Here is a 26149-nt window from a genome sequence, read left to right on the forward strand (position 1 = left end):
CTGGGGGCTGTTTGGGGACACGAAAGTGTTTCCCTTCTCTGGCCCAGACCAGTTCTGACCTTAAAAGCAAAGGTTCGCCGTGCCCGCTGTGGGACGGGACGCGGGCAGGGCTGCCCTCCCCTCGCGGCGCCGCTGCGGAGCGCTGCTGTCATTGTCACCTGCGGACGGACAGCGGGCACAGCTCGGCCCTGCCTGCCCGGGGACAGGGGCTGGCGAAAGGAGCGCGGTGGCTGCCAGGTAAACCCCAGAGACACCTCCTGCACCTTCTGCCCCAGAGACATCTCCTGCACCTTCTGCCCAGCAACTCACAGCTCTGGGATCTGCCCTGCCCGCGCCCGGCGCGTTTTAATGGAAACAGCAGCGGGGGGAAACGCGAGGGATTTCTCAATTAACTTTTCTCGTGCCAAAGCAAAATCTGGGGGCGAGGGACAGTAAGGAAGGGGGGACGTGATTTTGACAGAAGCATTGCTGGCCAGTAGGTGCTTTTGGGCAAGCCTCCTGCATCTGGAGGAATAACTAAGGGGTGAAAGCTCTGCCTTCTTTGGAGAAGATATTTTTCTCATTCCAAATCAAGACAGAAGTGAGCTTTTGGAGTTTTCCCTGACAGATTACCAAGGAAGAGTAGAACCCTGGCTTTGGATGGCTTAAAACAGCTTAATTAAGATATTTCTAAATATTTTATTTGAGTTTTGTTCTAGTACTTCTAAGAATTTAGTACTTTTAAAATGGAAGCTAACTGCAGGTTTGGAAATACAAGCTACTTTAGATTATAGCTTCTTCACACTTTTCAATCTAAAGAAATTGGACATTTGGATGATCTCTTAAATTTTTTTATTTACTTACTACAGGTTTACTTTGTATGAATAGTGAGTCTTGTGCAGCTTTTGTCTTTTTCTCCTGTGAAAAGTGCAGTTTGATGAAAAATGTCCAACCAAATTTAAAATGTATATACTCAACCCATTTAAACTGGCACATTATATTTTCTTTTAACAAACTATTAGTTATCATATATTGTATTTTCAGTAACTTAAATTTTTGAGTGAATGGGTACAGAGGGTAGGAGAAGGAAAATTCCCAGCAAATACAGACCTGTGATTATCATGCTCCTGTTAAACAAGCCTTTAATATCTTGTGAAATATATTTATATATTTAAGATTAATCCTTTGTATGTTATAAAGAGAATTCATAGAATCCACAATTCATTTAAAAAAGGCTGAAAGATGAGGTTCATAGAGACAGAAGGGGTTAAAGACATTCGACTTGCTACACTTGTAACAAGTAGAAGTGAGGTCATAAAGGGATTTTGTTTTGCTACTTATAAAACATAGGCTTGCTACAGAATTAAATGCATGCAAGAAGTGTATCTACTTGCATATTTTTCTCTGGAAAAAGATAATTACTGTGTCTGTGCATGCTGATCAGTTAATTTTTGTGAGAACAGCTAAAGACAATTTCTATGTTCAGGTTATTCAAAGTAAATAATAATAAGCATAAAGATGAGAGGAAATTTTCTGCAATGCATGTTATTTTATGTACCTTGTTTTGAAAGCAGTCCTTTATGAGGAGAAAATTCTTTTGAAATCTTAAAGGTTGCTTTAATTTAAAGATAATAGTCTGCTCTTCTCCCCACACCCATATAACATGCTCCAGATGGTTTCACAATGTTCACACTATCAATGAAAGTGATAAAAAATCAGCCAGGCCTTTTTCACTTGTCTAATTGCAAGGTGAAATTATTGGGGTTTGGTTTTTTTTGTCTGTGTGTTTAAGGCAAAGAAAAATCAAGTTCTTTCCAATCACAGCATCCAAAACCAAAATACAGAGCCTGAGTGCAGTGTTTGAAGTGTTTAGGTCCAGCAGAGCACAGGGCAGGGTATTTGCTCATCATTTGTCACAGGAGACTGGTGACTCTCCCCTTTTCCTGTGGCACACACACTTTAGCATCTATCACTGCTCTGGTGGGATGAAGCCTCATGTGGGTTCAAGGAGGCTCTTAGGAGGTGAAGGAACCCTTTTGGAGGACACAGTGGGCAGCACTGGGTCATCTTCCAGCACTTTGACTCAATGACCCCAATGTTCCTGCAGACCTTGGCACCTTTCTGCACCTGCTTGGGCAAGGATAGTGCTGCTGCCACCAGGACTCCCAGGGCCTTCCAGGTCAGGGAAGAACGGGTGAGATGGCCTCTGTCTTCCGGAGTGAGGAGATGTGCCTGAGGCAGCTGTTCCTGCAAGTGGAGGCTGCCTACTGCTGCGTGGCTGAGCTCGGGGAGCTGGGGCTGGTCCAGTTCAGAGACGTGAGTAGTGCCTGGCTGGCATGCTGAGCTGTTGGAGATGTGCCCCAGGGTGTGCTCATCCTTCCTTCAAAGCACTTGGGAAAGATGCACCTGTAGGGAGGCCAGAAAGTCCATGCTGAGAGCATGATTCCCCCAAGGCTGCTCTGAAACCCAAACATCATGCCAAGACCCCACCCATCCCTGAGTCCCCATACAGTGCTCTAAATGCCCTCTGCACAGCCTTAGAACAATCCTCTGCATCACCAGGACACAGGAAGTGTCTCCTTGAAGGCCCCTCTGTGACAGCAAGGCTGTGTGGAAGGCCACCAGATCCTAGGCCATGAGGGACCCCATGGCATTGCCACGCCAGCAGGACCCTCTCAGACTCAGTGGTGTTTGCCATCCACACCAAAGGCGCTCGTTGTCTGCTAATGTTAAAAATGAGAGCAGCACTGTGCAGCCTTCAGCCCCAGTCTTGTTTTCCCTCCTGTTTTCAGCTGAATGTGAATGTCAACAGCTTCCAGAGAAAGTTTGTGAATGAAGTGAGAAGATGCGAATCCTTGGAGAGAATCCTGCGTAAGTAAACGCTTGTCAAATGCAATCGGCTTCCTGCCAACTGGTGGTGTGGGATTTATTTCTTTAAGTGCTCTCACACTGGGGAGCAGAATTAGTGGCAAAATGGTGATGTTTTCATCTGAGCCCCTGGAAATGTTTTCCATGCGTCAGCTAATTACCACTTTACCCCATATGGGCAATAAATTGTTGCCCCTGTTTTAAAAATAGTTAACTGAACTGAAAGGAGTTTAATTAGCTTTTGTAAAATCACAAGATAAATCTGGGGCTGGGCATGAGGCTGGTTTGGATAACCTGACTCTTACAGCAGTGCACCAGCTGTTGGAACACACTTCTTGTGGCCAAGGGCTTCAGCCTTGGGGTAAGTCCTTAAAACCCAAGCAGCAGAGCTCATGATTCCCACTGTCCTGTGGATTTGTGTCCTGGGAGCTCTGCACTCTCCCCACCACAATACCAGTGCCCACTGTGGTGGCAGCACTCAGCATTGTTGGGCAAAGCAGTGGAACTTGAGCTTTTTCTGTGCCCTACTCACTGCCCCAAATAAAGGGGGCGATGGTGGCCATTTGTGCCAGGGCTGAGGGCTGCCCACATGGGAAGGGGTACCGTGACTTCAGAAGAAACAGCATCTCCTCTGAGGAAGGAGGCTGGAGGTGTTAATTCCTTGGTGGTTGTGTATATGCACTGGGATGATGGCCCTTATATATCACCTAATCTTGTCGAATGTCCTTAGGATGCCTTGGTCCTGGCTGAGTAACAAGCTGACCACATAATGCACCAGGGATGATTCTCTCTTGAGGCTTCTGTGCTCTTTCCTTGCAGGTTTTCTGGAAAATGAGATGGAAGATAATGTTGAGATAGTCAAAGGAGAAAAGTACCCAGAAACCCCCCTGCCTCGGGAAATGATTGATATGGAGGTACAGAATTTGGAGTGGACCCAGGAGAGAGAAGGGCTGTGCACCAGGCTGTGTGTGTAATGTGCTCAATAGAGCCCTCCCTGCAATGCAGAATCTGGTGCCTGAGGCTGGCACAACTCTCCTTGCCCGAGGAGGTGCTCCCCAAGTTGCTGCCTCAGCACTTAGGTTGAGGCTGATCCTGCTGCATGTTCCTAAAGGAGCCCAGTCCTTTTACCCTACCCTGTGAAACATCCCTCTGGTCCCACACAATAATGAAAAAGTATTACTTTCACAGAATGCCCCCTATCATCCCATAAGAGAGAATAAGAAGGGTTTGGTGTTTTACCTAGAGACCCGGTGTTAGAGCCCACTTCACTGCATAAAAAACCCAGGACTGCCTGTCCTGCTGGGATTGTGATACTGGGGCCTGACACAAATACTTGGGTCTCACTTTTGGATGTGCAAGTGATGTTTTATTCTAGCCCAGCTGGATGCAAAGTTTACTGACAGGGTAATTTTAAAATGCTGCATACAGAGATGACTAGAAAGGAAAATCAAGCTTTCCAAGCTTTCCAAGCTTGATTTCAGCTTTCCAAGCAATTTGGTTTCCTGGTGTGTTCCTGGCCCCACATCATCACCTAATTTTTGGCCTATTACTAATGAACCTAAATTAATGTAGGTTGCTTTTGTAGTCAGTAAACTGACAGCCAGTCAGCCTGGGGTGTGAGATGTCTGCGAGAAACCACAGAGATATCCACACAGGCTGAGACACCTACATGCCCCCCACACACCTACTTGCCTGTGCTTGGGTCAGGGGCATCAGAATTTCAGTGCCAGAACAGGACAACGCACCCATCAGGGAATGTTTGCAATGGAAAAATGATGCATTGGCATTGATGAATATTGTTCTACAAAAAGTGTTTATTTAATTGTTTGTTGAATATTTCTGTATTCTCCCTTGAAAAAACAAACAAAACTGGTGTTTGAGATTTGGCATCAGCTTGGGAAAGAGCCTTGATCTACCTCAGAGTTTTTCTGGATGTGCTTGGACCCTAAACAGACAGTGCTGGAGAAACTTGAAGCTGAGCTGCTGGAAGCCAACCAGAACCAGCAAACACTGAAGCAGAACTTCCTTGAGCTGACAGAGCTCAAACATCTGCTGAAGAAAACCCAGGACTTCTTCGAGGTGAGAGGCTTCTTTGCTCTTCCAAAAGAGACATGGAAGGGTCTTAAAAATATTTGCACTTTCATTTTGGTGTATGTTGCTTTTAGAGGTCTTTACCACGAGCCATTATGAGGTTTGCAAAAACACCTCAGTCATTTTGGAGCCTGCATTGCTCTATGAGTCAGTGGGGCTCAATAACTTACTTCACAGATCTCTTTGATAATAGCATTTATGCTTTTCTATTGCTAAGATATAGCTTACTTTTATTGTTCTTCCTTTGGTCTTATAAATCTCCATGGAAAGTGACTTTTGGGGAAAAATTGTTAAGAGAAAACGTGAAAATAGTTTTCAAACTGACAATGCTGAAGAGTGTTTTTAAAAATTGACGTTTTCCAGGCAGAAACCAATCTGCCGGATGATTTCTTCAGTGAAGACACATCTGGACTGCTGGAGCTGAGAAGCACTCCTGCTGCTGCAGCTGCCAAGCTGGGGTGTGTATTGGTGATGGCCTCCAGCTTGGCCAGGCTTCCCACCTGTGTTGCATTGCTGTGACACTGGTACAGCTTCCTTCAGCTTCTTAGCAGGGGGTGCTCATCAGCCTCCTCTGCAGATCTAATTCATGAAGATAAGAGAGTGTCTGTCCTCAAAAATTATCATCAAAACTGTGGTCAGGTTACAGGTCGGTGGGACAAAAGGGATTCTACTTCCAAGCACCAATTCCAGTGATCCCTTAATAGGTATTGACTGAAAACTTCTATCGTAAGGCATCTCACCCATTCCACTTCTGAATTCAGGCATCTGGTTACCAGCCTGGTCCTCCTGGATGGATGTCTAACCACAGAAAAAGCCATGTTATTGCACTGGGGTGCAGTCTGATGCTTTCTCAGAAAAGGAAAACAGGAGAGTAAAGATAAACCACCACTTCAGAATTTCTACCTCCTGCCTCTGCCATTTAGCCACTCTCATTTGTGTGACTTCCGTTTCTAGCCAGAATTACATCGTCACCTTCACCTGTTGATCTAGGAAAGATTTTTGGTTTAGTTTTTTTTTTTTTAAATAAAGAACAATAGGATAAAGTCAATAGATTGAGATAAAAGCTAGGCTTGAGCAGGGAAGGTTTGCCTAGAATTGCCTGCAGCAGCAGCAAAACCCTTGCTAGCACAGCCTAGAAAACAAGAATTTGTGAAATCATGTGTACTACATGTCCTAAAGGCATAGAATGGGCTTGTAATTCATTTAACTCTGCTCAGATTCACAGCAGGAGTAATAAAGAGGGAAAGGATGATCCCCTTTGAGCGTTTACTGTGGCGAGCCTGCAGGGGAAACATCTACCTGAGGTACACAGAAATGGACACCCCCATGGAGGACCCTGTGACAGTAGGTACCAACCTGGTTTTGCTTTCCTCTGCCGTGTGTGGATGCTGATGGCCTGCAGACACAGAACTGGTGACCTGGACCGTGCTGGAGCACTGGCTGCGTGTCCAGAGCTCAGTGTCTGAAGGCAGCCTGTAGGGGAAATGTGGGACAATTTGAGGAAGGGAGAAGTTTCTTGGATGTTACTTTGCACTTTTGCTACTGCTGAGGTGGTTTCCTTCTCCTACCTGTCAAGGTGCACATGAGGCCTCACAGGGTAGCTGTATTACCAGGACCACCATGGAAATGGACTGTGGCTGTCCCCAATTGGAATTAGCCATGGAGGGTCAATTCTTCTTGGTGTCTCTGGGGAAAGCCCCATGCCCCTGTGGAACTCTGTCCCCTCTGCTCCAAATTGCTCCTTCCCCCATAACCCAGAGCTGCTGCCCATGCCTGTTTCTTGGAAGAGCATCTGGGGAAAACACTGCTGTTGGGAAACTGGTGATGGGGGATAAAAGCAACCAGTGGAGAGACTGCCAAAAAAAAAGATACCAACTTTTCTGCACTGGACTCTGAGTGTGTTAAATTCTGCTGAATTTTGTGTTGCAGAGAGAAGAGGTGAAGAAGAACGTGTTCATTATCTTCTATCAAGGAGAACAGCTCAAACAAAAAATCAAGAAGATTTGTGATGGGTAAGGCAGGCCTGGGGGCAAGCCACAGTGACTCCCATAGAAGTGGTTACTGGCAATTCAGGCTGGCTGAATTTGGAGCCAGGTATCAGATCTCCATCTTTCCAGCTGTCAGCCCTGCAACCAACCTCCCTTCCGCTCCTCAGCTCTGCTGCTCCTAATCATGAAAGACATCCATCACCTTGGCACTTGGAAATCGAGATCCTACATTTTCCAAAAGTGGCATACAGCTCTTGAGAGCTTCAGTTGCTAGATTTTTAACTTGGGACATCTAAAAGGGGACTGTTGTTTTAAAAATATTCCACACTCTTCCCCTGAAAATCATGGGCCCTAACTTGAGGACTGGAAACGTGGAAATCCTCAACTTGCTCTCAAGCCTTCCTGCATTTTTTCATGAAAAGGTGGTGATGTAGTTTATGCAACCCTTTCCCAAGGCCTTTTAGCAATATCTGTGTAATCAGAGACAGAGCCCAGGAGAGAAATGAAAGCTTCATACGACCTGACTTGTTTCTATCCTGTTAAGCATCTTGAAAAGATAATTCACGTTGAATATTTTGTTACTCTTTCATAACGCTGGTGACCAATGAGCTTTGTTGCAGTGTAAATCAGATTTGATGAGAGGATCTGTCTGCTGTCACCAAACCCGTTTCAGGTGTAGCCCCTCAGCCAGGCAGGGCCAGCCAAGAGCCTGCAGGGAGAGGCTGAGCATTGCTCTTCCCTGACATCTGCACTCAGGGCAGGTCTTTCCTTACATCCTGCCTTTAATCAGAACAAAATCAGGTAGATCTTTCATCCAGCTGGCATGACTGACTTCAGTCCCAAGAAGTGACAGAACCCTGGGGTGTGTCAGCAATTCCTGCATTGGAAATGGGGCCTTCCAAGATACCTCCTATGAGCAGTGAAGGGCAATGCTCATCCAGAGAGAAATTCAGCCCTCCTGAGGTGGGCATCTATATATAAAGGAGTCAGGGACATGAGGGAACACTCCCAGCTCTCAGTCACTGATTTTTGATCCTGAAGCTCAGACATACAGGGAGTTCTGCCATAGCCATTGTGCAGGATCAGTCTGCTGCTGTCAGTGGTCTTTGAGTTTTCAGCAAGTCTCATTCTCCTTCTGGATTACAGTTTCCTGCATATAATAGAATCATAGAACAGTTTGGGTTGGAAGAAACTTTAAAGATCATTTCATTCCAACTCCCCTGCCATAGGCAGGGACACCTTCCAGTACACCAGGCTGCTGAAAGCCCCATCCATCCAACCTGGCCTTGAACACTGCCAAGGGCAGGACATCCTCTTCTCTGTGGTACCCTGTGCCAGTGCCTCACCACCCGCACAGTAAAGAATTTCTTCCTAATATTCAACCTAAACCTACTCTCTTTCAGTTTAAAGCCATTCTCAGTGTGTCCTGTCACTATATGCTCTTGTAAAAAGTCCCTCTCCAGGTTTCTTGTAGGCCTCTTTAGGTACTGGAAGGCTGTGGTAAGGTCTGACTGGAACCTTTCCTTCTCCAGGCTGAACAACCCCAAGTTTCTCAACCTTTCCTCATAGCAGTGGTGCTCCATCCCTCTGATCATCTTTATGCTCTCCTTTGGACTTACTTCATCAGGCCCACATGTCCCTCTTATGTCTCATTTCTTTACTTGCTTTTTAAATGCTGCTCAGAACCCTTCTCCCCTTCTGCATGGGCAGTCGCTGGTGTGGTGAATGCCTCCCATTGAATTTTTCCCTGTGCCAATGGCCTTGCAAATCACCTGGTCATACATTTCGTACTGCCTGGGGTTGCCCACAGAGTGCTGGAAGTTCTTCATTTTGGATGTAATTTTTTCCCCTTCAGCATTTAAAATTCTCTGCAGTCAAAAGCCAAAGAACAAGCAATGCAATGCCTGTCAACATATTCATTGTTGATTGCCACCAAAATCACCCAAACCATAGGCACAACCTTTTGCAGGTAGGGGTCGGGCAGTGCTGGAAATGTGAGCAGATCCCCGCAGGGAGGTTGTGATGTGCAAAGTTTCTAGGAGCTAATGTTGCAGATCTATATGGTTGTAGGTTTGTAGAAAGGAACTTAGACTGGTTTCTCTCAGGCCCTTGTAACTGAAGGAAAATACACATACCAAAGACAAATTCACAGGAGACCCTTTGCAGTGTTAATGAAGTCATCTTTTATGTTCCTTATTCCTTTCAAATTTTTTGATTGCTAACATGCCCATATATATATATAGGTGGATGTTTCTCTGTGTGGCAGATTTCTAAATGTATTAATCCTCTGACACTTCTTTTATGCTCTGTGGGCCATCAGCTGTCCCTGGTACCCAGGCCAAGACATCTTAGTCTGGTCCACCTTTAAGGCAGGGTTGACTATACCTAAAGCAGATGGCAGTGTCATTCCAGCCCCAGCAGGATATTTCTGCTTAGCACTAAGTCATCATTCATGACAAGTAAATATCCTGCAAAAATCATGGGAATGGTCTAAGCCAGCCTCCTGCAAGGCAGGCTAAGATTTGTTTGCAGAGCTGTGTGCCTCAGGTTACACTTGTAGTCCCTGCTTGACTCTAATTGGTAACATTAGTCTGCCAATTTCATGAGCATTAAGTCCATGCACAAATTTATTAGTGAAAGGTGTAGAGGGAGCAGGAAGGAGAAAAACGCAAGAATTTTTCTTTTCCTCCTTTTCTTGCGGCTGCTTCAGTACTAATGTGAATACTAAACTGGGTTTATCAATGTAAGGATTCCCTGCTGAATTCTCCTGGAGCTTTCAGAGATGTCTGTGCCATTAGGGCAAAACTGATACTCAGTATGCAAAATGGCTGTTAAAAGATCAAAGCACCACTGCTGCAATAACGTTATTGGGAATGGGGGAACTATACAGAATGGAGGAATAAGCTTTCAAGTTTGATTAAAAATCCTTATTAAAGATGAACTAAGGGCTGTGAAGAATAAGAAGTAGGAAATAATTAGGTAGGGTGAATAACCTTTGGAAATGAATACCAGGTGTTGAGTGAGGAGAAATTCAATTCTGGAAAGGGAAGTTTAGCTGAAGAGCATGTGCTGTCATTACACACAGCTCTGGGCTGATCTCTAGGAAACTGCAGCATGTTTTGTTTAATTTGCAACTGTCCTCACTTGTATGTGTGCTGGAACTGATTTTGTAGAGCAGGTGGTGAAATATGCTGCACTCAGACAAAGCCAGAATATGATACCTATCTGCACACAGAGCCTGCACATTTTTGGTCTTAAGCAGGGATAGACCCCTATGACCCTGTTACACCTTTTAATTCATCTCACATGCAGAAAGACAGCCCTTTTAGCAATCCTAACTCAGTCTATCTGTGACAGGATGGTGGAAATGTGTTGCCTTAGGTCAGGGACAGGAGATCTCTGCTCTGCAAAGAAGAGGGATCTCTTCCTGCAGATCTGATGGATAGTATCAAAGTGGCAGGGGTGGCACATGCACTAGATATCACTGAACAAGCCTAGCAGGAAAAAAAGGAGAGATATTTCAGTTAGTGCAGCACCTGAGCTCAGTTCAGCTTGCAGGCAGAGAGCAGCAGCAGTGCACCCTGTGGTCTGTAAGGTCCCAGGGGGAACTCCTTGTACCTGCTGTTGTGCATTAAGAGTACTCTGGGACTTGCTTTGTAGGCAGGACAGGTAGCTGCACACTTCTCAGACAGACATGCAGCTAATTTCTAATTGTCTGTGCTGGGATCATATAGTGGCTGCGCAACACTGCACTGCAGTGTGGTGGTGGAAGCACCTTTACACCACAGTGACCTGCCGCGGTACTAGAGGAGTGCAGCTTTAATGCTATTGCTGAAGCAGTACCTACATGGAGCAAAGACTTTCACTCACATTAGAATCCTACGCTAGTCCTTCTTGTACCACACTAAACAAACCCACTGAATCTTCCAAACAGAGCCTTGGGGGTAAGCTTATAAAAGATTTTATGCTGGTTTATCTAAGCTGATGTAACAGACACCTCTCTCAGCCGTTCAAAACCCTTCAACCACCCTTCCCTTTTTCCAATGTATCTAGCCAAACACGTGGACCAGAAGCATATGACCATTCTCCTATTTTATGCTGGAAATACAGTCCTTTTGTTTGTTTGTTTGATTGCTTGTTTGTTTTTACTGGGTTATTTACTTATGCAGTCTGTCCTCACAAAGGGCGTTTGCTCACAGTGCAGCAGTAGCTCAGCTGATGACTTCTCCCAGTGCCTGCAGGAGGGTATTGCAGACACAGGGACATGGTATTTTTCCAACCTCGGTGCAAGAGGGACATCTGTTGGCTACTGTTAGCAAGGCTGCCTCTGCCAGGGTGGGTTTTTCTTCAGTCTCTTTGCAATTCAAGCAGCTTGTGGACAGAGCGGAGGTGCCTACAATGTTAGTGCTGACCTCTGTATGACATCAGGTGCTGGGTATCACCTAAGACAAGGAGGGTTTTTCAGCTAGAACAGGTGAAGGAATCCTTATTCTCATCAAGGGATAAAGGTGCCTATCCGCACCTTTCTGCAAGACCAAGTGCAATTCTGTGGTATGTGAGAGGAGTATACTGCTGGGTCAGGAGTAAAGTCTAGTTTCCCTGCCTTTGAGCTGAGAAGAGTACAGAGGAAGAAAAATCAGTCAAAATGACGGGTGTTTCTCAACTCTCTCTTACTGAGGCTAGGTTTCGTGCCACAGTCTATCCTTGTCCCGAGTCTGCCACCGAGCGCCGAGAAATGCTTGATGGAGTCAACACCAGGATTGAGGATTTAAACACAGTAAGTGGCAGTGGCTTTACTGAGGACTGAACCCTACAAGTGGGACCTGCCCAGATATTTGTCCTGTCTGAAACCACGTTGCAGTTGTTGCTGTCTTCCCGACACCTTATCTCATTAGCTCCATCTTCAGTTGCGCAGCAGCACTGTGGTGGCCACACGATGCATGGAGGTCCCAAGACCCACGCACCTGGGTTGAGTGATCCTGTCTCTACATCTGCACACGCATTCGTACAAACAGTTCCTTTTCATCAACCCTCTTCCACCTGCCGTCTCCAATTAACTGAGTAGATCATGCCCCCTGTGCTTCCCCGTTTTGAGTGTTGCCCCATGTTGTGCTTACAGGTGATAACACAAACCGAGTCCCACCGCCAACGACTGCTGCATGAAGCAGCAGCCAACTTGTGGTCCTGGGGGATCAAGGTGAAGAAAATCAAGGCCATCTACCACATCCTGAATTGCTGTAACATCGATGTCACCCAGCAGTGTGTCATTGCAGAGATATGGTTCCCAGTGGCTGATGCTGACCGGATAAAAAGAGCTCTCCATCAAGGAATGGTAAGAGAGCAACATTTTGGGTCCTTGAAGCTCTCACCTGCACTGTATTGTTTATATGTTGAGCATATGTTCAGTCAGGTCTGTTACTGTAACATGGGGCTCCCTTTTCTCTTTTAAGCTGAGGTTGTCCCATTGTCGTTTGACCCTTCATCTTTTGACAGAAATTAAGGTCAGCATTAAATGTTAGCCGGTTTGTGACAGACCCTTGAGCCAGAGGTGGTGTTGTGGGGCCAGTTCTTCTATCCACTCTGTGTCTGTCTTTGTCACTGGGTTTGCAGGAACGTAGTGGCTCCACAATTGCCCCCATCCTCACTGCCATACACACCAGGATGGCACCACCCACCTTCAACAGGACTAACAAGTTCACAGCTGGATTTCAGAACATCGTGGATGCATATGGTGTGGGCAACTACAGGGAGATGAACCCAGGTGAGAAACACTCAAATACGTGCATCTGGTTTGCATGAGACAAGGTAAAGCCTTTGAGCTCTCTCACAATCCTATGAAACGTTCTCACTGCCAATTGAGAAATCTGAACCATAATGGAGCTGTTTGATGCATACACATGGATTTTCTCAGGCAAAGAATTGGGCTGTTGGTCTCCAGTAAATGATTGTGATGGAAATAGGGAACTATACAAATACAGGATGGAGAACAAATGGTGAGGTAGCTGTTTTGAGGAAAGGAACTAAGCTCATAAAGGAAATGTAGTTGAGCTCACTGAGTTGAGGCAAAGAAGACCAAAAGGACCTGTCAGAAGTTTGAAACAATGGCAGAGAATCTCAGACAGACTGAGAATTAACAGGAACCTAGAAATAGGGGGCTATGTGAAAGGTTGAGGTTAACTCAATTGTTGAGGCTGAGCAGATTGAGAAACATGATGGTAGCCATCAAATACATTTTTGTGTTGCAAAACAGAATGCTGTCATCTATACTTGGTGTTTATTATGGTGAGGCAAGAAACAAAGGATAAAACTGCAAAGAAGGTACAGGTTGTACCAATGAACATTCTTTGTGATTGTAAAGCCAGTTTTACACTAGATCTGACTGCCTGGTATGTAGGGGAGGGATTGAGGAGGCCTTTAAGGGCAGTACCTGTAAGGAATGGCCTGATGGGGTAGACTGCTTCTTTGATGAGGCCTTTTTGTTTAGAGAGAGCTGAGCTTCTTGACCTTTCCCTCCTGCAGCTCCCTACACTATCATTACTTTCCCCTTCTTATTTGCGGTGATGTTTGGGGACTGTGGCCATGGCGCTGTCATGCTGGGCTTTGCACTCTGGATGGTCATTAATGAGAAGAGCCTTCTGGCCCAGAAAAGCACTAATGAGGTGAGTACCAGGGACCTGGTACACCCTATCAACATAGGGAAAGGCTCATCAGCCCCATTTGATAAAGGGTACATCCAGCATCCCGAAGGCTGTGTGGAGATGTTTCAAAGATTACTGTGAGGCAGAGGTTTGGCAATTCTACCTACTTATACACAGAGGGCCTAAGTGACCCAAAATTTTCCATGAATAACTGCATATACACAGATTAGTACAATCATGTCTACTGTTGGTTGAGGCCCACCAACTGCAGGTGTTTTGCAGGACCTGCAGGTACTTTGATCACTGGCACTGCCTTCTCCCCCTGCAGATCTGGAACACCTTTTTCAGTGGGCGCTACCTGATCCTGCTCATGGGCATATTCTCCATGTACACTGGCTTCATCTACAATGACTGCTTCTCCAAATCATTCAACTTCTTTGGTTCTTCCTGGCACATCATCCCCATGTTTAAAAATAACACTTGGAAGTAAGTGCTAAATGTAGGAAATAAGTAAAAGCACTCCAAATGGAGCATGTAGGCTTGGAAATAAAGACTGCTGTGTAGGGAAGGGAAGGACTCCCTGCTGTAGATGCAGTCATGAATGAATCAGAGGTTTTGTCTGACACACAGAGATGAACTCACCATTGAAATGGAAATGTAGAGTCCGCGGGAAAAACGCCTGTTTGTTCAGGCACTGATATGCATAAAAATCTCCGGGTGTCCAGGACTGATGCATAGAGAACTACCAGTGTGAGGGAGACTACCATTGTGTGGGGTCCATTTACATGCACACAAGTGCAGGATAACAGGTCGCAGAAAGGCTGGAGTCAGATACAGATATCCTGTGGCAGTCCTCAGCACACCTCACATAAATATACCGTGGGCTTCGACAGAGAGATTAAGCTGCAAAGGTCATTTCCCTTTTCTCTTGTAGTAAGGATGTGCTTCTAGAAAATACAGTGCTGCAGTTGAATCCAGCAATCCCAGGAGTCTACTCTGGAAATCCATATCCATTTGGAATAGATCCGGTAATTAAATTAAATTGCTCTAAGATAATTTGTATTTCAATCCTGTCTCTACATATCAGGTACATCAGTAGCTCCCTGCACTTTCTCCTGAATCTGTGCATTTCGCTTCTCGCTCTTTGTTCCTTACATAGTTGTTGTGGTTTAACCTCAGCCAGCAGTCAAGCCCTGCACAGCCCCTTGCCCACTTCTCCACCAGTAGGATCAGGGAGAGAATTGGAAGGGTGAAAGCTGGAAAAGTGGGTGGAGATATAGACAGTTTAACAGGGAAAGCAAAAGCTGTGCACACAAGCAAAGTAAAGAATTAAGTCCTCTCTTATGGACAGGCATGAGTTGAACTATCTCCAGGCGAGCAGGGGCTATCACATACAAGGATTACTTGGAAAGACAAATGAAATCACTCCAAACATTCCCCCCTCCCCTCCATCTTCCCTCCACTTTACACACTGAGCATGATCTCACATGGTCTGGAATATTCCTTCAGTCAGTTTGGGTCACCTGCACTGGCTCTGTCTCCTCCCAGCCTCCCCTGCACCCCCAAGTTCCTCACCAGCCTCATGAAAAGCAGCAAGGGCCTTAGCTCTGTGTAAACCCCGCTCAGCAATAACAAAAACATCCCTATACTATCAACCCTGTGTTCAGTACAAATCCAAAATACAGCCCCATACCAGCCACTACGAAGAAAAATATCTTGAACCCAGGCAAAATCAGCACACTCCACCCCTTATTCCATACTATTTACATCGTGCTCAGGTGCCACACTATTCCATGCAACTTTATTAACCACCACTCACCCTCCTGTTCATCAGTTCTTCTGATGCTTTCCTTTAGCAATTAGCAATTAATATAGTGCTAACAGTTCTGCACAGGCAACAGCAAAATGCTAAGCAGGAGGGAAGTTCAATTTTCCTGGAGAGCAGTCTTGTGCTACAGCCTCTTTTCTACCACACATCTGCTGGACTATGTTTCGTTACTTCAGTACTTAACCCATTCCAGAGATACCTCACCAGTTTGAAGGCACACTTCCAAATTTCATGCAGTCTGTTTGTTGCATGGAATGTGAAATAAATGCCAGTATTGTTTAATTTAGCCACATTTTCTTCTCTGTGTCCTATTTCTCTTTTTCTTGTTGTTCTGTCTTTATCATGTATTGAAATGTACTTTCTAACACCAAACTTTCCTGTTTCAATCTTCATATTAGTCAAATAATCTCCAACCCTGCTGGTTCCACTCTCATTTTAATTGGTCACCCAAAGAAACTCTGTCCTCCCCTGGTTTTCAGAGACATTGACCTTGCAGTCTATTTTTGATAAACTCAGCTCTAAAGCTCTGCCCAGGATGTGGGCAGTCTGGTTCAGAAAATCACATCAGAATCAGCTGAGTTTTCTGCTTGTTGCCCTGATACATCTCTGATTTAAGTTATCTAGACTACCTCTTCCAACCTGGCTTCTCCCTGTTCAAAAGCATAAAAGTCCTTGCTGGGAGGGAAGAATGGCTGAACAAGTGCTGGCAGGGAAGGAGTGGAGTGGAAGCACCAGCCCTCTGTGACCCTCTCTGAGGAGATTATCTGTGTCATCTGCCCTGAAGGATGGATGGCTCTTTGCATTTTGTAAATACTGCTGGGGTAACTGAGGTGTATCTTGGGAAAAACATCACCCTGAGATGAAGAAGCTAGGCAATATCTTTGGTATCCAGAGAAGAGGCAAGGCACATCAAACAAACATGCTAAAGCATGTCTCACTGTCCAAATAATCCTGTCTTCCTCCTTTCTCTTCAGGTACTAACTGTTTGAAAAGTGGTGTCTACTTTGGGGTCTAGGAAGTTTGAGAAGAAAGGAGAAGCAACTCTAAAGCTCTGTAGCATAAAAAATGCAGGACTGAGAAGGAATGTATGTCCTAACATCACTAAAAAGTTCATGCAGAGAGGCAGGCAATCAATCAGCTGATCTACATGGCCAAAGAGTTGAGAAGAGTTTTTTCTGTTCAAACAAAAAGTTTGAAAATTCTCTGTCCTCAGTATTTCTCTGGTGAGGGTGGAACTAATTTTGGTTGCAAGAGATTTTCTTGTCCTTTCCACTTTTGCTAAAGATGACTCGGCCTAAGGACAGGAAATGACACCAAAAAGATCTAGGTTCTGCTACCAGCCTTTACAGTGGTTTCTGGAGGACCGAAGCAAAGTCATAGGATCATTTTAAATCCTTGTTATTTCCTTTGTTAAACAAGTCTAATACTTTATACATTTTAGATTAATACCTTGACAGAGTGAAAAGTAATGAAAGGAACATCTAGATTTCTGTGCCTTGCTACCCTCTTATTCAAACTAGTAGGAGTAAATTGATGGTGTCAAAGCAACAACTTCCACAAATCTTTTATTGATCAAACACCTGAAAATCTTGTCTTTCTTTCTCTCTCCCTTTTCCTTTACCCAAAGATCTGGAATGTTGCCTCTAACAAGCTGACTTTCCTGAACTCCTACAAAATGAAGATGTCGGTTGTCATAGGGATTGTGCACATGGTTTTCGGTGTGATACTCAGTCTCTTCAACCACATGTAAGTTCATTTCACCACGCCTGCTGCTGCAGCAGCACACAAGTCCTTATCACTAAACTGGTGTCCTTCATTCAGAGAAAGCCTTATATTTTGAACTGTTGATTTGAACTTTAACCTTTTCCTGGTGTGAGTAGAAATGCCCCATACACTGACTGACTCACACTATGACTGATACACAGTGCTAAGTCCAAAGGACTGCCATGATATTGCAGGTATTTTCTTCAATAGACTTTGTTTTAAACTTACTTTCTTATATTCTCAATTCTGCAGAAATACTGAAGCACACTAAATTAAGAAGATGTAGCATCTCCCACTGCTGACAACTTTTCCCTTGAACGACAAGCTCTTTTGGCCTAAGCCAAAACACACTAAACTCTTGCAGTGTGTGCATGTGCATTTCACCTAGCTTAGCAGCCCTTGGTCATGATTTGTGGTGTGCTTCTATGTTTTGCAGCAACAAATGAAAAATGGTGATGGAGTGCAAGGGCTGACACTATCATTTTGAGAGACTCTCCAAAGCTGCAATATGTGTAGTGACCTTCAAGGACAGAAGGTGTTTGAGAGGACAGAGAGAACCCTACAGGATTGATACTCCTGGTTCTGATCTTTTTTGGCATTTAATGCTCAACTTTGTGAACAAGACAATTTTTGAAAATTGTCTGTTATTTCAGTGTAATAATCAATTGAGGTGCTGAGATTCTGGTAGGTCAAGTACAAAAATCTGAAGATAATCAGTATGACAGAGCTTTTATATTTAACCAATGGCTTTCATTGATAAAGCCTGTAATTACGGATTTCTTTCTTGGCTAGTGATAGTTGTAAATTTGTTAGGTTATTTTCCAAAAAACTAAGTACTGTCAGACTTAGGTACAAATTTGCGTTAATATCTAATGTATTAACTGTAATTTTATTTCCTGATTTGTTTCCAGCTACTTCAGGAAATACATAAACATTATCCTTCAGTTCATTCCAGAGATGATTTTTATTATCTCTCTTTTTGGCTACCTGGTCTTCATGATTATTTTCAAATGGTGTCATTTTGATGTCCATTCATCCCAGAGTGCACCAAGCATCCTCATCCACTTTATCAACATGTTTCTGTTCAATTATGGTGACACTTCAAATGCTCCATTGTATCTGCATCAGGTATGGGTCAAGCAGCCTGAATCCACTGTAGTTTTGTATTTGCAAAGGGTGTTGTGGAGAGTGGGCATAAAGATATAGGCTCAGAAGCTCAATCACAAGTGTCAGTCAGAGAAGTAAAGTTTATTCTTCTGGTATTTGTGTTGGCCTTATCAACAGGGAGGAGAGAGCAGCAATCAATCAGTGATGCAGAGGAAATCTCTTTCCTAGTGTCATTCTTACACGAATAATGATGCAGTTGAAGATACTGTTGGGGGAAAAATCAAAGTGTGACTAGAGATACAAAGCAGCTGCATATTTCAGGCATGCTGTCCTGCAGTCTGGCCACAATGCTAGAGATATCTCTCTTTCTTGATAAGTTCCTATTACAGCTTTGGAAAGCTTTAATACTTTACATTTTCACCTAAAAAAGTAGAACTAGCTAGAGGATTTTCTGCCAGCTTTTTGTCAGAAATAACTCTTCTTGGGAGTTCACTTTAAAAAAAATAAAAAGCAAGCAAAAAAATTCTCCCCTAAGAGAAAACTTGTTTAAAATTCCTCTCTATTTATATTCTCAGAACGTGGATTTTTTTTCTTTGATTGATTTTACATCAGCAGGATCAGTGAAGAATCTGCAAGCAAGTGCTGCATCCAGACACATGTGTGCACCCACATCTATACAGTTGCACACTGGGCACTCCAAAATAAGCCCAGTTTTAGAGACAGCTGATGAGTAGAGAGCCCTGATCAGCTCCAAGTAACTGTGTTAAGGATGCAGGGAAGTTTGGAAGAATACAGTCTTCCCAAGCTTCAAAAAGTCTTTAGATAACATTGTGCTTTGTAACAACCCAAAGCTTTCCCAAGGTGGAAATTTTTTTTCTCATATTCCTACCCCCCTGCCCCACCAGGAACAGAATGTGCCATCTGCCTGGGTAGTCTGAATGAAAATATTGTATAAGCCAAATCATAAGGTGATCAGACATCTGAGCCAGTTTGAAAAAAAATATGCAGAAGTTGTGGTCTAAGGTTTCTTTGTTTGTTTTGTTGTTGTTGTTTTCTGAATGTACAGACAGTTATGTCAGAACAGCAATAGGGGTGCCATACTGCAATTTGTGGGGACAATCTATTACCAAGCCTAAGCTATAGGGGGGCAGTTCCTTCTGGAATTGCAGATATGGAGTAAATCCAGGACTCCAAGTAAAGGACTTGGCTCATAATGCAGCCTTTCTACACTGATCAAAGCAAGGCAGAATGACTGACTCACACAGTTAGGACATTCACTTGGGACACTGAGCAGCCAGGTCCAAGTGAGTAGCATGGGATTTTGGTAAATTAACCCTTTTCAGTATGAAAGCCTTTCATCTCCAGGTCTCAACCCTCTCTAGCTGAACATGCTTTCTGGAGCCTTAAGCACACACATTTATTTTCATGTTCTCACAAGCAGAGGATACACAACCAAATACAACAGGGAGTTGTATTTGTTGTAATAAAAAAATTACCATTATATAGACTCAGGTTTCTAATCATAAACATAGTTGGCCAAAGGAAGTAAAACAACTATTCTGCTCTTGTTGTTTTGTCTCTTAGAAAGAAGTGCAGAGTTTCTTGGTCATATTTGCTCTGATTGCTGTTCCCTGGATGCTCCTAATTAAACCTTTCATCCTCAGAGCCAACCACCAGAAAGCGCAGCACCTGGTAAGGGATGTGAATCAGTTGGGGGGGATTCAGTACACCAGAGACAAAGCTGGGGAGACAGACCCCAAAAACTCTTTGCAGCGATGTAATTCTGTGCTTCTCTGACCCCAGGCTTCCTCTGACAATTTCAAAGTGTGCTTTATGCCACACATGCCCAGGACATGTGTATGGACATATCTAAATGACAATCAGAGAATGGCTAAATTTGGAAGGGATCACTGGAGGTCCAAACTCCCTGCTCAGACAGGGGACCCCTAGAGCTCATTACTCAGGCTTGTGTCCAGATAGCTTTTGAATATCTCCAGTGAAGGAAACATTTTCCTAGAAGCAGGAGCTTTTCTGGCAAGGCCATACCCTATTTGTTAAGCTGACACCAAGCTCTTTCACCTGTTGTATCCAAAACCAAAGAAGATTCAGAATGATTGAAGTGCTGGTAAAGCCAAGACAGGGAAAAGACCTCAGTTGTCAGTACACAATCTCCACTAACTATTAGTTAGCTGCTCTGCAGAAACGGGGTATCTGTGAAAGTCCTGGCCTTGGAGAGAGCAACAATGCTTGAAGAAGAGGCTTGATTTAAAAGCTGTGGCCTGCTTTCGAGTAGTTCTTTCTTCCTTAAGTGATTGCCTTCACATTAACAGAGCCCTCCTTCCCGTGGGCTCTGTGGTTTGCCCACAGCTTCTTAACTCACAACTGCAGCAGCTGCAGTTTCCCAGTTGATCATTAATTCTCTCCTTTATTACACTAACAGAACTTAACTTGTCAATCAAGATTTACTTCTTTTTATAGTCAGAGTTAGTGCCTGGAGTACTTTTTATAGGGCACAGATGTTTTCATTTGAAGAAAGATGTGGGTTTTTTCTGCTTGACCTTTTCCAACCCAGTCACTTCTGACCTATAATTGAAAACCAGGTCCCTGGGAGACCTTTTCAGCCTTGCCTCTGCACTGTAATTTCTTATTTTGTCATTCTTCTGGGATTTGGATGAAAGTTTGACATGGCTGACTCCATCTCCTGCTTTTATGCCAGGAACATCTGACAGGTTTTACCCACCTCCTATTGTGTTCCCATATTTCTGTTCCTAATTTTCATATGTTAGCTGTCTGATCACATCCTACATTCCCCTAAATTTATATGTTTGCAGCAAAGTCTGTTTTCTATGCTGACATTCAAGTAAAGCAAAGATAAAGCGGGTGTGACAGAAACTACTGTTGCAATAGGAAACAGTGTGCTGTCAGGAGACCTTTCCCATGAAACCTGGTGGAGGCTATAAAGGGTGACAAGGCAGAACCTGACAGAAGCTATGAGGTCTCTATTTGGTTATGCTGTAAAGTAGGACTATTAAATCAGGTTGTTCAGGCCTCCAGAAAAGTCCTGTAAATAATAACTGCAGAGAGGTTGCCATGAGGTTTTGGTCAATTTAAAATTAATCAAGAGCTTTGAATTTTATTTCTGCCTGTATCCAAGAACTGTGTGACCTTCATCAAGTCTTATGATCCTCTCAGGTTTCATTGCTTTTTCACTTGACACTAATTCCTTTGATTTTCACCAATTTAATTGGGATCATCAGCTTTAAAAGTACCTCAGTTTTCTCATTTGCTAAAAGTGATGGGTCTTCTCATGGTGGGAGAAAAGAGTGCATTGTGACACTAGAAACTAGCTACAAAATAGTTGGAATAACTGGAAAATACTCTAGGATGGAAAATATTTAGGTATTATTAGCCATTTGGTGGGATTTATTCAATTTCTGTGGTCCGTGATGACCACTGTTGAAACTGTCTTCATGTTCATGACATAATCCTTCACGTGTTACCCATAATGAAGTTATTGAGGGAGTTCTGTGTCATGGACTTCTTCATTTTGGTATCAACCAAACATACTGCATTTTGTTTCCGAAAGATCCGTTCTCAAGCCATCTCAGGAAACTCAGGAGGTGAAAATGAGGTAGATGTCCCAGAGACCAATCACTCCAAGAAAGCTTCCCAGGGAGATCACAGCAGTGGCCATGAAGGACATGAGGGTGATAACGAAGAGGTAAGAAAATTTGGACAGAAAATTGTTCAGACAAACACAATAGTAGAAGGAAGTCAAGAAGAAGTCAAGCAAAAGACTTTTCCAGAGTTGTCAGCCTTTCTTTCTAACTAGGTATCATCACAGCTGTCATATCAGTTTGTGTTTTCAAACAGAATAGGGTTTGAACTTTCATTGAATTAATTCCTCAAAATTTTTCCTTTGGTTTTGCCTGGTGGTGGCAGGCACTGTTGCAAACCTCAAGCTTTTACAAACCTTGAGCTTTTGTTTCCTCAAGGATGGTTGTTACACTTCCATATTGCGCTTAGAGAAGATCAACTCTTTTCCAAGAGTCAGTAAGCTTTCCTTCCTCTAAATTGCAAAAAGCGTTTAAAATTGGCAGCCAGAATTGTTGACTAGGGAGATAATCCTTCCTTTGGCAGATATTGTCAAAAGCTTCTACAGTAAGAGGTAACACAGGGAAAGTGACAAAAATATCTGTAGCAGTTGGGAGTGTCAACAGTATTGAGTGTGGATATGGCTGGCTGTTCCCAGTCATAGGGAATCTTCACAGATTTGCTTATTCATTATTATAAGATACAGTAATTCAGAGATATCTCCCAAAATGTGTATGCCCATAGGCAGATAGTCTGAAAGCCCCTATTTTACATAAGAACTTCTGTCTCTGTCAGAAACCACAGAGATTGGCAGCAACTGGATTGACATTTAATGATTTGAAATCATAAGAGTGAAACATGAGCTGCTCCACAAACATTTTGTATTCACTGGAATTGTATTTCTCCAGAGAGAACATATGGGATGATCATACAGAGCTGACACTTTTCAAAGCAGTCTCTTTTCCTGGGAAATACCTTTGTGTTGCTCAGGACATAGCAAGGAAAGGAGTATGAAGAGCCTTTGGTGGAGTGTTGCTCTGTTAACCAGAAAGCCCTGAAGTGAGAACTAATACAACTGTTTTGGTTTTATGTTGTTTCAGTTCAATTTTGGAGACATATTTGTCCACCAAGCTATCCACACCATTGAATACTGCCTTGGCTGCATCTCCAACACAGCCTCCTACCTGCGACTCTGGGCACTGAGCTTGGCCCATGCACGTGAGTGATTGTCCCCCTTTTGGCTTTTGCTGGTGTTTGACAATTCCTACAAATTGCTTCATGAAATCCAAGTTTCTACTTGTGGACACTTATGTATCAGGATGTTTTGCTTCTGGCTAGATCACTCCAAGTGTTTCATGGTGAGAATCTCAGTTTTCAGAGGTGATCCCTGGCAGCTCTGATTGCATGCACTGGCTGGGGCCCCTTTCTGCGCTGCTCTGTAGCCACCCCTCTGGAATAGTCCTCATGGTGTGTGGCACGGTGGGAGGTGCAGTCCACTTGTGTAGCCCAGTCCATGGAGGTGAAGGCAGAACATGAAGGAACCATAGCTGCCTTTCCCAGGAAGCACTTCTATAGCCTTAGGGTATGCAGATGAATGCCAAAATTACTTGAAACAGTTATTTTGATTTTGTTCAGCAAACAAGAAAGAAAAGGTCTGGCTCAAGAGCTTCTGGAATTTGTCATTTTCACTGGGATTTTTCCCAGAAACGTTCAGTGGAACATCACAATCCATGAGAAATGTACAGCATTTCAATGTCTTTTGTCTTGATTTGTGGTAAAAACAGATGCTCAAATACTAGAAATTGCCTCAGGCTGGAACTTAGATTTTCAATGTTTCTAATTTTTCTGAAGTGTTTTTCATTAATATTGCTGTAATGCCTCTGGCTAGGAGTTGCACCTGCCCTAAAGAACTGTGCACACAAAAAAAGGAAAACAGAAAGGGGCGGGCAAGGAGGGGGGCTATGGTGTGGTGTGCCATGGATTGACAGGGTGAGATGTACTTCTTGGCACAGAAATGAGCTTAGTAGGAGTGGAGTGGGAGCTGGCACACATTAGCTTTACATGGAGGACAGATACCTAAATAAAATAAAGCAACAAAAAAGCTTAGCTAAGGGCATACATATTCTACAAGCTGGGAAAAATGGATGAGCTGGCAGACTGCATGCTGCATCTGTCCATAGCTGATGCCCAACACTGTTTTCCCTTTATTTCCTTCTGCAGAGCTGTCAGAGGTCCTTTGGACCATGGTGATGCACAACGGGCTAAGCAGCAGCGGCTGGGCAGGTCTCATTGCCATCTTCATCATCTTTGCAGCGTTTGCAGTGCTGACAGTGGCCATCCTGCTGGTCATGGAGGGGCTCTCGGCCTTCCTACATGCCTTGCGTCTGCACTGGTACGTGCAATGGTCCTCTGGAGCTTTTCCCAGATCAGTCTTTGGGAGGGAACAGGCTGTGGGAACAGGTGGGCACGGTGTTAGACATGCTGTGCCAGTGCTTTGGACCATTAGTTGCCTTTGGCAAATGAAGTGAGGGAGACTCTTCCAAAGGAAGCTGAGAGATCCCTGCCCTGAGCTGCTCCCTGGAGCAACCTGTTTGTCCTCCTGCACCTGCGGTGGTTGTCAGCATGGGAGGCAAATGGCAGCCTGCAGTTCTGTCCTGTAAATATGCAGAGCCACTGAGGCCTCTCTGACCTGCGTGACAAGGCCCAAGGCAGCACAGGCACACCGCAGGCTGTGTGTTCCACCCAAGGATCTAACAACACAGCTATCAAGGGCAGTGAGAGCTCAGCTGGGAGTGCAAAACCTGACGAAAACCTGGCTCCATGCTTGTGTCATCAGCCTAAATAGAGCTTCAGGCTGCTTAGGCTTTGTGGCAAACCAGTTCCAAGTTAGCCCATGTTGGCCTTACCTGATCATCAGTCCAGGCAAGGCCAGCAGTGTGGATACACCATCAGCATGTGAGCAAGACCAAGGTGGCAAAACGACTTTCACCACCACTGTAACTCAGCATCCTACCTGAGCCCCAAGATGTGGTCTTTTTCACCAAGCCGTGTGTCCCAGCACAAGTCATAAACACTGCCAAGGCAAACCGTGGTGCAGGTGCTTGTCATTGTGCAGGGAGGAAGAGAAGTCTGTCTCCCACCAGTGTGCAGGTGGTTATCCCAGCTCTCGGAGCTGCTAGAAGCAGGTTACCAGGCAAGGTTCTGCTGATTGGCCTCATGATAAACATTTCCAGCCTGGCTTGATAGAAAGTCAGAGCTGATGTGTGCCACGTTGCTGCCTGGGCTGCCTGTGTCTTACAGCTGGTCCCATAAAGGGCCTACATTCCCAGCTTGGAGTCCAACATCTTGTAGCCTCCCTTTTCCCGTGGGTGCCATGTTTCAGCCTTTTGGCTGCCTGTAGGTCCTGCCTACAGGCAGCACTGATGCCTCCCTCTGCTCTTCCCTAGGGTCGAATTTCAGAACAAGTTCTACGTGGGAGCTGGGTACAAATTTTCTCCATTCTCCTTCCATCACATCATCAATGGCACTGCAGAAGAGTAAAACCAGTGTATCACTGCTTCCATCCTCAGACCAGGCTCTGTTTCCTTGTGGTGGTTCACCCACAGAGTAGGGTACATGGGATGAAAGAGAATGGGACGTGGCCCTTGAAAGAAGAGCTGTAGATTAATATGTCCTAGCTACATTCCAATATACTGCTGTATCAGCTAAGAGCTGACCTATATCAGCTGGGCTGGCTGGACCCTTGGCTGAGACTCCATTGATGTCTGCCAAGTACCTGGTCCTCAGCATTTGATGGGGTCAGCTGCCTACTGCTTAGTTGAAAACAGGAGATGCAGCTTTGGAATTAAATTGGTTATTAACAATCGACTCACATGTGTTCTGCTCCACTTGCTGCCTTGTCATTCTGGTATATTTCTTTCCAAATAAAATATGTTTTGTCTGTGGTTGATCATATGATGTGATTAAGTCCCTTATAAGATTTCAGCCCTTCATTTAACACACACTGCAAACTATCTCAAAGGCAGATCATATTGCAGGCTTGCAATTTTCTACATGCTTTACTAGAATAACCCCCCTTTTATCTGATTTGCTCCACAGCTTGATAGCACTGGATTATAGAAATGCACACACATTGTCACTTAACAAAACTGTGAGTTTTGAGCTGTGTAAACAAAAGTTTCCACATTGACAGCCATTTTATTTATCTATATTGACTTGTTTGTCACTGAAGACTCAAGATGCCTCCCCTTGTTCCGTATTTTTCAAGATGGGTTGTTAAAGCAGATTGTGTA

At 44.3% G+C, this 26149-nt stretch overlaps 1 protein-coding gene across 1 annotated transcript; it reads left to right on the forward strand.

Annotated features, from left to right (window-relative positions):
* Nucleotides 1–5: 5 nt before the first annotated feature.
* On the forward strand, nucleotides 6–25849 carry ATP6V0A4 (ATPase H+ transporting V0 subunit a4). The gene is made up of 21 exons (XM_033059090.1): nucleotides 6–237; nucleotides 2087–2295; nucleotides 2772–2850; nucleotides 3667–3761; nucleotides 4801–4926; nucleotides 5302–5396; nucleotides 6156–6282; nucleotides 6868–6950; nucleotides 11610–11703; nucleotides 12046–12258; nucleotides 12537–12687; nucleotides 13446–13585; nucleotides 13893–14050; nucleotides 14499–14592; nucleotides 17020–17138; nucleotides 18068–18284; nucleotides 19848–19955; nucleotides 21850–21984; nucleotides 22958–23075; nucleotides 24078–24249; nucleotides 25304–25849. The coding sequence occupies exons 2-21, from the start codon at nucleotides 2179–2181 to the stop codon at nucleotides 25395–25397; spliced, it is 2535 nt and encodes an 844-aa protein (XP_032914981.1). The 5' UTR covers nucleotides 6–237; nucleotides 2087–2178; the 3' UTR covers nucleotides 25398–25849.
* Nucleotides 25850–26149: the final 300 nt, after the last annotated feature.

Source organism: Catharus ustulatus, chromosome 4, assembly GCF_009819885.2.
Source record: "Catharus ustulatus isolate bCatUst1 chromosome 4, bCatUst1.pri.v2, whole genome shotgun sequence".
NCBI classification, from domain to species: Eukaryota; Metazoa; Chordata; class Aves; order Passeriformes; family Turdidae; genus Catharus; species Catharus ustulatus.